This window comes from Arvicanthis niloticus, chromosome Y (assembly GCF_011762505.2).
Source record: "Arvicanthis niloticus isolate mArvNil1 chromosome Y, mArvNil1.pat.X, whole genome shotgun sequence".
NCBI lineage: Eukaryota > Metazoa > Chordata > Mammalia > Rodentia > Muridae > Arvicanthis > Arvicanthis niloticus.
The window spans coordinates 6,414,226-6,425,613 of record NC_133431.1 but is presented as its reverse complement, the minus strand read 5'-3'; the positions used below and the strand labels follow the sequence as shown (position 1 = coordinate 6,425,613).

Below are 11,388 nucleotides of genomic sequence, written 5' to 3'. Positions count from 1 at the left end.
CAATAACAAAAGTACAAACTGAGAGAATGATGGAAACAAAACTTTAGGACTGCAAAAAGAAACTACGGAGGCAAAATTGATAAACAGAATACAGAGATGGAAGACAAATCTCAAGCATTGAAGATACAATAGAAGGGATGGAAATTTTACACAAAGAAAATGTTAAATCTAAACCTTCCTGACATAAAATATCTAGAAAATCTAGGACATTATGAAAGGATAAAACATAAGGATACTAGGACTAGAGGAAGAATATTAGATCAAATTATCAGAAAATATTGACAACAAAATCTTAGAAGAAAAATTTCCTAACATAAGGAGGGAGGTGCCTATCACAGTAGAAGAGTCATCAAAACAACAAACAGAATGAACCCTAAAATGAAGTCTCCAGTATAATAATCAGAACACTTTGCCCATACCTAAAATTTCCTTACTTAAAACGTGTTCTCTACCTGGAAGACTTGAATCAGAGATCTGCTTGACGTTTATCTATGATTTAAGGCACATACCTCCATGTCTGTACTTAAGTATTTTATTTTAGATCTTAAAATGATAAGCCAGAATAGTAATCATACTCCATCAATTGTCAACTTCCCACATACTGGTAACTCTTGTGTCCACATGAAAACAATAACTAGGTAATAATAATGCCTAACAAGATACAGTTCTCCTTTGTCCAACTTCACATCCATAAGTTTAGGTGGGTGGAATCTTGCACTAATGTCACTTTTCCTTTAATTCCATTTAATATCATTGATCACAGAATTTAGCTTCATTCAACTTCCTGGTTAGATTTTCTCTTTTGACCTAACATTTTATATTTTTTTCTTTCTAAGATTACTATGCTTGCTCAAAACAATCATCATGAGACTAAACATAGGTCAAAGGCTTTGCTGCCTTCACTGAGACTTCCTTTGTCAATGCAATAAACATCAACCGCTTTACCTTATCTTCAAGGACATTCTACAGACAAGGGCAAAAGGCAGAAACATTCTTTAACATCATAGAAACTATACACAATGTTCACATCACCTTTAGTACATATGTGTTTCATATTCCTACAAGGACGGCCCAGTAAGTTCCACTTAATGCATATACAGATTCAAAGTCCAAAAATCCACATTGCTCCACAAAACAAAACAAAAAACCATGGTCAGGCCTATCATAGCAATGCTTAAGTCTGGGGTACCAACTTCTGTCTTAGATAGAATTTCCATTGCAAAGAAGAGACATCATAACCATGGCAGGCAACTGTGTTAAAGGCAAATATTTAATTGGGCCTGGCTTACAGTTTCAAATGGCTTTGACATGTTAATTACTTTCAGATGGTTTCTCTCTCATATGCGTTCATTTCTGTATTCAGAAACCACTGTGGCATGTAAACAATTTCCCAACATTAGAATAATCAAAAGGTTTCTGCTCAGTTTGTGTTCTTTTATGCCTTTGGGGACTACAGAGATATGCACAGGCTTTACCACATTCATTACATCTGTAAAGTTTCTCTAAAGCATGTGTTCCTTCAAGTGTTTGCAGAGTACAGTGACACGCAAAGGCTTTATAACATTGACTACATTCATAAGGTTTCACTCTGCACATTTTCTTTTGTGTATTCAGAGATGACTGTGTCCTGGAAAGGCTTTACCTCATTCATGACATTCAGTTTCTCTCCAGTATGTGTTCTATTATGTTTTTGGAGACCACTGTAACATGAAAAGGCTTTACCACATTGATTACATTCATAAGGTTTCTCTCCAGTATGTGTTCTTTTATGATATCTGAGACCACTGTGACATGAAAAGGCTTTACCACATTGATTACATTCATAAGGTTTCTCTCCAGTATGTGTTCTTTTATGATATCGGAGACCACTACGACATGAAAAGGCTTTACCACATTGATTACATTCATAAGGCTTCTCTCCAGTATGTGTTCTATTATGACACTGGAGACTATGGTGACAGAAAAAGGCTTTACCACATTGATTACATTCATGTTTTTCTCCAGTATGTGTTCTTTTATGTCTTTGGAGATGACTGGGCCTCGCAAAACCTTTACCACATTGATTACATTCACAAGGTTTCTCTCCAGTATGTGTTCTTTTATGATATTGGAGATTACTGTGAGCTGAAAAGGCTTTACCACATTGATTACATTCATAAGGTTTCTCTCCAGTATGTGTTCTTTTATGATATCGGAGACCACTGTGACATGAAAAGGCTTTACCACATTGATTACATTCATAAGGTTTCTCTTCAGTATGTGTTCTTTTATGATATCGGAGACCACTGTGATATGAAAAGGTTTTACCACATTGATTACATTCATAAGGTTTCTCTCCAGTATGTATTCTTTTATGACTTTGGAGATTATTGTGACATGAAAAGGCTTTACCACATTGATTACATTCATAAGGTTTCTCTCCAGTATGTGTTCTTTTATGATATTGGAGATGACTGTGACGTGAAAAGGCTTTACCACATTGGTTACATTCATGTGGTTTCTCTCCAGTATGACTTTTTTCATGCCTGCAACAGTAATGGGCACATGTGAAAGCTTTACCACATTCATTAGCCTGATTAATCATTTTACCAATATGAATAAATTTTACAGTTGGTCAAATAATAAAGAACACTCAGATATTAAGGTTTTATCACTTTGATGTTCATGGTTGTACTTCCTCACTCTGGGTTGCTTTACCTCTTTGAAAATACCTGTGATGATAAGAGCATTTGCTACATGGCTCACATTTATAACATTCTTTTTCTATATGAGATTTCTATATGATATATTTCACGTTTGAAGATATCAGGGTATTAAAACACTGATTGCTTTCTTAGTTTTTCCTGTATTGTGAATCACACCACAGCAGCACCTTGAGCCAGGATAAACAGAAGAATGTCCAAACTTCTAGTACCCATAGGGATTTTCTGCAATGTGACTTTGGGGATGTTCCCAGTAAAATCAGAAAACCAATTAATTGTAAACATCTATCATATTCACAAAGTCTACCAAAGGCAGAATACTACATATCTTCTCATTTCTCTGGAGTAGAAAGAGGTACGTTGCTTCTTTCAACATCCCTATGCTCACCAGGTTTTATCTATTCTAACATTTGATATACCCATTAAAAGAAGAATGAGTGAAAGGTTTCCATATTGAATTTACACCATTTGACACTTTGTTCTTTGTAGACATGTTTTATATAGAATAAGGTTACTCCATGACTTTCTTCACTCTCACTAACTGACCACTTAATAAACCTAGAAATGTCACTACAAGAATATGAATATCACCAAATTTACTATGGGCTATTTGCTTATTGGATGGCTTTGGATATATATTTATCACTATTCAATGTGCATCATCTAAATATTATGAGACTATTCAGATTGGTAGTTCCAAAGCAAATCTCTAATGGGGCTACAAATCAATTAAAGGTATCTCTTAAGGCATTGTTTCCATGTCTTCTTCCTTAGAGGAATGCAAACATAAATCAGATATCTGACATTGAGGAACATGGCTTTGTGAGAATATTATAATCATAGCTATACTTAAAGAAATGTTTTTTTTTTAACACGCTTACTTTTCTTTAGAGCTTCCAGAACACATTAAAATTTCCTCACATGCATATTTGTATCAGCTTGCACATGAAAACTACCTTTCAGGCCTTCTGGAACTTTGAGGTTGTTCTTCAATATGATGATCTTCCCAACTGTAACCTGAAACAAAGTACCAGAAAATGAATGATACAGTATTGGAAATTAGGTAAAATTCAAGTTACTGTCAATTTTGACAGCACTGAACTTGATTTATTCAGGTTAATCTTCCTTGTTCTCAATTGAAATAACAGAGGATTATCAATAAACAAGAATCACTTGTTCCATTATTTTGAAAAGCAAAACAAAATTCACAGTATTACCTATAGCAGTGAGGTTTCGGTAGGTCTCAAGTATCACATCTTTGTACAAATTCTTCTGGGAAAGATCCAGTAAATTCCACTCTTCTGCAGTGAAGTTCACATGCACATCATTATAAGTCACTGCATCCTAAAATATTACAAACATGTGTACAACAGAAAGTATGATCATGACATCAATGTAAATAAATAGATAGTTTCTAGACAATGTAATAATGTAATTCTGGTGCTTCCTCCATTTATTTCCTGAAACAGAAGTTATGATCTAATTATTCTGTCATTTAGAAAAAAAGTTGAATTATGTTTCACCCGTGTTGCTTCTGAACCCTTTAAATAGAATATAGCCTTGCAACACAAATGGCAACTGAGAGGGATATGCAGGGGGAAACAGATCAACTGTACTGAGCAAACATCTGAAAAGCTGTATGAACAATTACTAACTACAAAAATAATGGGCAAGCTGTGTGTATTTGCTCATGTCTTTAATCACAGAGGTATCAGGCGGTGGTGGTGCATGCCTTTAATCTCAGCACTTGGGAGGCAGAGGCAAGCGGATTTCTGAGTTCGAGGCCAGCTTGGTCTACAGAGTGAGTTCCAGGACAGCCAGGGCTACATAAAGAAACCCTGTCATGAAAAACAAAAAACAACAACAACAACAAAAGAAAAACAAAACAATCACAGAGGTACAGGTAGGTGTATGTCATTGAGCTGGATGCTGGCATGGTCTATGTGATATGTGATATGTGATATGCGATATGTTGCAGGACAGCAAAAGTTACCCTCACTCCGTAGCAAAAGTCAACCAAGGAAAAAAAATGATAGAGAGAACTCAGTTCTTTACTGAAGTTCCTACAAAGAATTAAATTTTCACTGCAGTTCTGTATTTATCTTGCAAAAACATGATGTGAACCAGTTTAAGTAGCAACATTAATTAAAATTTACTAGAAGGGAATGCATGTTTAAACAGTTGAAAATGGACAGATGAAAATATTAGTAATGTTTATGCTGATCAAAAATAAGGAACATAGAGCATAAAAGATAGCTCAGGATTGGAAAGCTCTTGCCGGTCTTCCACATAATGGTGGTCAATTTCTAGTATTTACATGGGGATCAACAACTACCCATTTCTTCAAGATCAAGAGGACTGAGGTCATCTTCTGACAACAGTAAAGATGAGGCACACATGATATTCATATTCATCCACACAAGCACAATACTCTCATTTATTCAAAAATTTCAGAACAAACACAACAGTAAGGCAGAATGACATACACCTGGAATCCAATGAGTGCAAAGCCTCAGGCAGTATTGATATCATGAACATATGCCATTCATGGAAATATAATATAATATATTTTGCCAAATTTTAAAATGAAAGATGTGGATGAAGAGGTACACAGAAGCATGTGCTTATTTTACGAAAACATGTCAGGTGGCTTCTGTGGTTTCTATATCTACTATCAGCACAAAAAGGTCTTCACAGATAAATTTTGTCTTGAAAACAATACACAAAAGATATAAACTTAAAAATATAAAACCACCAGGCTTGCAAAATAGCTTAGCATTGAATAAGAAATGTTTATACTGTATCTTACGTGATTTAGGGACTGAGACCAGATGGGGAATGTATGGGAGCATGAGAAGAAAGCTGAAGAATCAGTTTCAACCACAACACAGTAGACACACAGAACAAAATATGTCCTGTCTAAAAAGAAATACAGGGATAAAGCTGGAGCAGAGACTGAGGGAATGGCTAATGAAAACTTGCCCAACTGGAGACCCTCCTTATGAACAAGCACTAATCCATGATATTATTAGGGATACTGTGTTATGCTCTCACACAGGAGCTTTGCACAATTGTCCATTAAGAGGCACTATACAACAGCTGACGTGAAACAGATGCAGAGAACCATAGTCAAACATTGAATGTTCCTTGGGGACTGTTATGGAAGAGTTGGGGGAAGGATTGATGGCCCTGAAGAGGATAGGAACTCCTCCACAGGAAGACCAACAGACTCAACTAACTTGGACCCTTGGGGACACTCACAGACTGATCTACAAACAAAATAACACACACAGTCTAGACTAAGGCCCCTGGAACATATGTAGCAGATGTGTAGCTCAGTCTTCATGATGGTCCCCCAACAACTGTACCAGGGGCTGTCCCTAAACCTGTGGTCTATCTTTGGAATCTGTTCCTTGAACTGGGCTGCCCTGTCTGGGTTCAATGGAAAGGATGAATTTAACCCAGCAGAGACTTGATGCACCTCAGTGTGGAGATACCCAGGGGCCCACATCTTCTCAAAGAAGAAACAGGATATTGGAGAGAGGGACTCTGTGCAGGCAGTGGACCTAGAGTATGGACTTCACAAAGTTCATAGCCATTTTATTTATAACAGCTTGAAACTGGAAAAATCCCAGATGTCACTCAACCAAAATATGGATATAGAAAATGTGGTTCATTTACAAAAGGAAAAACTATTCAGCTATAAAATACAAGGACATCATGAATTTTGAAGGCAAATGGATAGAACTAAAAACTATTATCCTGAGTGAGGTAACCCAGACCTAAAAGCACATGCATGTATGTACCCACTTACAAGTGAATAATAATCATAAAAACAGGAAACCCACACTACACTCTATAGACCCAAAGAAGCTAAACAAGAAGGAAGGCCCAAATGAGCATGGTTGAATCTCACTCAGAAGCGGGAATAAAACAGTCACAGGAGGCAGATGGAAGAGAGAGAACTGGATGGGAGAGCAGATAAGAAGGGGAATCGGGGAGAACCAGCAACAGGTGTGATGAGAGACTATGGAGTTGATCTTAGCTGAGACGCATAGCAGTAAGATATGGATGCCGAAGAGGCCACATCTGCAGTCAGGCAGGACCCCCAGTGGAGAGTTAGAGACAACAACCAATCCAAAAACCATTTTTACCCAAATTGTTTCCTGTCCACAAGAATGCAATCTACAAGATAGATTGTGTACAGCAGTAAAATAACCCTTTGATACCATTTTGTTGTTCTAACTTGCTACTCTGCTGCTGTGATTGAATCCTCTGAGCAAAAGCATCTGAGGTAATAATTGGTTGCTGTACATGGCTTTGACAGATCAGTCTATCATTTTGGGAGCTTAGATTAGAAACGGAAGGCAAAAAGCATGGACAAACACTGTCTCCTGTCTTGCTCTCTTGCTTGGTCACTGTCTCAAGCTCAGCCTGCTCTCTCATCCAGCCCAGGACCACTTGCTTAGGGATATTGCCACCCTTAGTGGAAGAGTCTTCCTTTTTTTTTTTTTTTTTATTGGTTTTTCGAGGACAGGGTTTCTCTGTATAGCCCGGCTGTCCTGGAACTCACTCTGTAGACCAGCTGGCCTTGAAACTCAGAATCCTCCTGCCTCTGGCCTCCCAAGTGCTGGGATTAAAGGCGTGTGCCACCACTGCCAGGCATAGAAGAGTCTTCCTAATCAATCATTGACACTATCTCTCACAGACATAGCAACCAGCCATCCTGATGAGGGGACACCCTCAATTGATGTTCCTTCAGATGACTGTAGCTCTGAAATGCTGAGAACTGAAAACAACTATGACACAGACAAAATAATAGATGAAGAAGTTGTAACAACAAAAAAACATTGAGCTAACCATATCAATACAGAAGCTCCTGCCACCCCATGAGGAACTTGGAGTTTTGGCTGAGCAAGAACAAAATAGAGAGGGCACCTGGCTCAGAGCAGGGAAAGATACACTGGAATGGGGAGGTCAGAGGTTGTGCTGACTTGGGGTGAGGCATCTTTAACCCTGGGTTCCCAGGCCAGTGCTACCAAAGATGTGGCTAAAACAACTGGAAGTTGGATAGAGAAGTACATTGTCTCACAGACCCAGAAATGATCATCACAAAGGACAGGATTTCTGGTCCAAGGAAGATATACTAAATTTGTTAGAATCGATTAAGAACCACATTCTATCACATGACAGCTCCGAGTTAAAAAAATACAGACTCACATATGAACTGGGCAGAGGGTAGTTCAGGAGGTGGGAAATGAGGTCTTTGTCTTCTACCCTGTAAAACAATGTAGGCAGAGCCTGATTTTGCCCAGGATGCTGTCTGGAAGAGCTCTCTGTCATGAACTAGTCAATGGGTCTAGATCCTGTTGTTAAGAAGGATTTAACCCAAGGTGTGGGGCTAGTAACTAAATTGATTAGGATGGAGTCTGTCTCATTTTCTCAGTGAGAGAATGACAAAGCTCCACACACAAAATGGACAGCCATAAGGGGGCAGTAAAGGCCCTCCATTTGGACAAAGGAGAAAATGAAGACAGAATGGCAAGTGTGAGCCCTGTCAGGGTTCCAAGTTGGCTCTAACCTTCCAGGATATTAAGACCAGAGAAACACTGTCCACTATACCAGGTTCTGGAACATCTTTGAAGCACTTCGGGGCTATGAATCTCCAGCGTATCCACTGTAGCAGGATTCCATGTTCAATTTAGTCATCTCCCTCCACATATACTCAAGAAAAACCTGAAAACCAAAGCACACACACAAATCTGGCAGACAAGCCACTGACATAGAAACAATGGTTCATCTTAACAACCGGCCTTTCAATTCTTTAGTTGGGAGTCCTGAGGGTCTTGGGGTTCCAGTCAATGCACTAAGATGTTATGTCCAAGTCACAGAGACCCCAACAACCAACAAGGAGCCTGTTGTAATGCAAACACATGGAGGTCTTTATTATGAGCTCTGTAATAAGGATTCTCACCAGTCAGCCTCAAGTGAGATCGAATCTGAGAGACCAAGTATAGGGGTGCTGGGTATTTATTGCAGTTACAGCAAGATTGGGACATTAACATACAGGTCAGCAACTTAATATTTTAAAAACTACATGTCTGACATAATCTGCAGGAACCAACCAAGGGGGTAAAATCAACTGACAACCATGATGGGTAGACTAACTTTGTCTCTGTAATGTGTATTAGTTATCAATATGTAGCTTAACCCTGCAGTTGTACCTTGACTGGCTGTTGACAAGGGGGGTTTGTGCGCTCTCTAAAACAGAATTAATTGGGCTTTACAAACTCATCTTTGTGCCTGCAGTCATTATTGAAACATGCTCCTGTTCAAGCACAAGCCATGCATGGCAGGTGAAAAGGTACTTGATCCAAAGACCTGCCTCACTATCTGTTACTGCACTGTCTGAAACTGTTTTCCTGAGCAGGTACCCCACAGCTCTGGAATTTCAAAATATTAGGATTTCAAAGGTAACTTCAATATTACAGCTTGTTGTTCCAGTATCTGGGATCCACACATGATCATCTGTCCTCCTCAAAAAAGATTGGGTCACTTCTCCAGCTCTTCCATCTAGTCCACTCTAGGTTCTGCTTGACTACACTTTACTGCTGCTGCTGTTCCCTCTGCTCATCCCATGGGACTGACATCTTCAATATGCTGGGTTCTTCCCCTGCAACTAGGATTCACTGCGTTCCTGTCATACATTCCCTTTATGGTGCCAAGCCTTAGCTGCTCTGCATGAGATTCATTTATGCTTAAAAACCAATACCACCTGGGTGATTCTCACACATGATCGACTCTGGGTGCACAAGGAAAAATCTTGGCTATCTCTGAAACACAGCTTCTTTGTCCTCTCTGAAAACACTCACCAGAAGATTTCACCTCAAGGGTGGTGCTGGTTTCTTCTTCATCACCACTAATTTTCTAACTACAGCCAACCAGCATCAGTTGTCTCAGTTGACCCTTCTATTCTTCCCTCTAAAGCAGAGCCACATGGACAAAGCTGCTGAGTTCCTCTGCCTTCTGAGGCTGGAACATGGCCCCTTCTAATACATCATCACCCGCTTTATATTTTTCAATAACTTCACTGTCTAAGCTCGGCTGTCCTTGAACTTGCTCTGTAGATGAACCTTGAACTCAGATCTTCATGGCTTTGTCTCCTGAATGCTGGGTAATACGTGTGTAACACTTTGCCTGTACCTAAGCTTTTCATTACCTAAAACTTGTTCTGTACCAGGATGACTTGAATCAGAAAACTGCTTGATGCTCATCTCCTGGGATTTAAGGCTGTACCACAGCACCTATACTTAAGTATTTTATTTTAGGTTTTAAAATGAAAGCCCAGAATAGTAATCACAGTCCATCGATGGTCAGTTTCACACACACTGGTGACTCTTGTGTCCACATGAAAACGATAACCAGGTGATAATTGAAAGATATAAAAATGTATAAAGGTTATGGGAAGTTTTTATGACCCCCTAGAGCTGAGCCAAGAATGTAGGCCAGCCGGTTCACTAGCTCCAGGTTCCAGGAACTGGCTGATCACAAAGAAAGTAGAACTAAAAATCCAGGTCAGCTGGGTCGTTCTGGTAACTGGCTAACCACAAAGTAGATGGTTGAGCAAGATTCAATTCCTGAAAAAAACATGTACAGGATGTTTCCCACATGACCGACTGCATGATGAGCTGGAACTTTCCACTATTTTTATGATACCCTTCCTTGGTTTCCCCCTCACCCCCCTGGTTGTGGTTTTATCCTTTAAATACCCTTCTCCCCTGGCCTTGGAGTCGACACTCCTCATTATGAGTCTAGACCTCAGCCCAGCTGGTTTCTGAAATAAAGCCTCTTGTGTCTTGTGAGTTATTGAGTGGTTGCGATATCCCGAGATGAGAGTGAGGGTCTCCCCTCCTGGGGATCTTTCAATAATAACACCCAACACGATACAGTTCTCCTTTGTACAAGTCTGGGGTGTGTCCATAGGTCCGCCAGCCAGTAATTGGAGGCAGCTCCAGTCATGCCCCTGCCTCAGATTCATGGGCAACCCTGGGCCTCCGCTTCCACCCACCCGCTACCACCAGCCAGCCATGGTACCTGGAGGCTCCAGTCATCTCCCCGGTCTGCAGCGGCCCGGCGGTCGATCAGATTGCGTCGCGCGGTCTGTGGACGTCAGAAGGAGCCCTCCGATGCCACCGGGACAGCGGTGTGCCTCCCAATTGCAGCGGTGGTGGCGGCGCGGCAGTGGCAGCGGCAGCAGAGGTCTCCAGCACAGTCTCTTGGCTCTCCAGTCAAGTCAATCCACACACTGTGGGGGATCTCCAAACACCACGCGAATGTGCCAGGCACAAGCCTTCATGGGAAATGTAGTCTCTGGCTGGCCGCCATCTTACTTTTCATCCCAGCATCATGGGATATGTAGTTTTGAAGGCCAGTCGCCATCTTGGCATGAGTCCTATGGGAAAATGTAGTCTCTCGGGCCGGCCGCCATGTCTGCATAGCCCAGGCTGTCCTCACTCTGTATACCAAGCTGGCCTCGAACTCAGAAATTTGCCTTCCTCTGCCTCCAAGTGCTGGGATTAAAGGCATGTGCCATCAATTATTGATCATTATGGCTATTGATTAGTATTGCTTATTGATTATTGATCAGCATTGACTGCTGGTTATCGATTATTGATTATCATGATTA

General features: G+C 40.2%; 1 protein-coding gene across 3 annotated transcripts; it reads right to left on the bottom strand.

Moving 5' to 3' along the window:
- Positions 1–518: 518 nt before the first annotated feature.
- LOC143437381 (uncharacterized) lies at positions 519–10,942 on the bottom strand. 3 transcript variants are annotated; one of them, XM_076922198.1, is made up of 5 exons: positions 10,797–10,942; positions 8,325–8,438; positions 3,920–4,046; positions 3,659–3,719; positions 519–2,525 (listed from the first exon to the last, which is right to left on the bottom strand). In XM_076922198.1, the coding sequence occupies exons 2-5, from the start codon at positions 8,337–8,339 to the stop codon at positions 1,574–1,576; spliced, it is 1,155 nt and encodes a 384-aa protein (XP_076778313.1). In that variant the 5' UTR covers positions 8,340–8,438; positions 10,797–10,942; the 3' UTR covers positions 519–1,573. The 3 variants fall into 3 exon arrangements, with proteins under 3 accessions (XP_076778313.1, XP_076778314.1, XP_076778315.1); XM_076922199.1 differs by lacking the exon at positions 10,797–10,942 and having other exon boundaries at positions 3,584–3,719; positions 8,284–8,435; XM_076922200.1 differs by lacking the exon at positions 10,797–10,942 and having other exon boundaries at positions 3,624–3,719; positions 8,284–8,435.
- Positions 10,943–11,388: the final 446 nt, after the last annotated feature.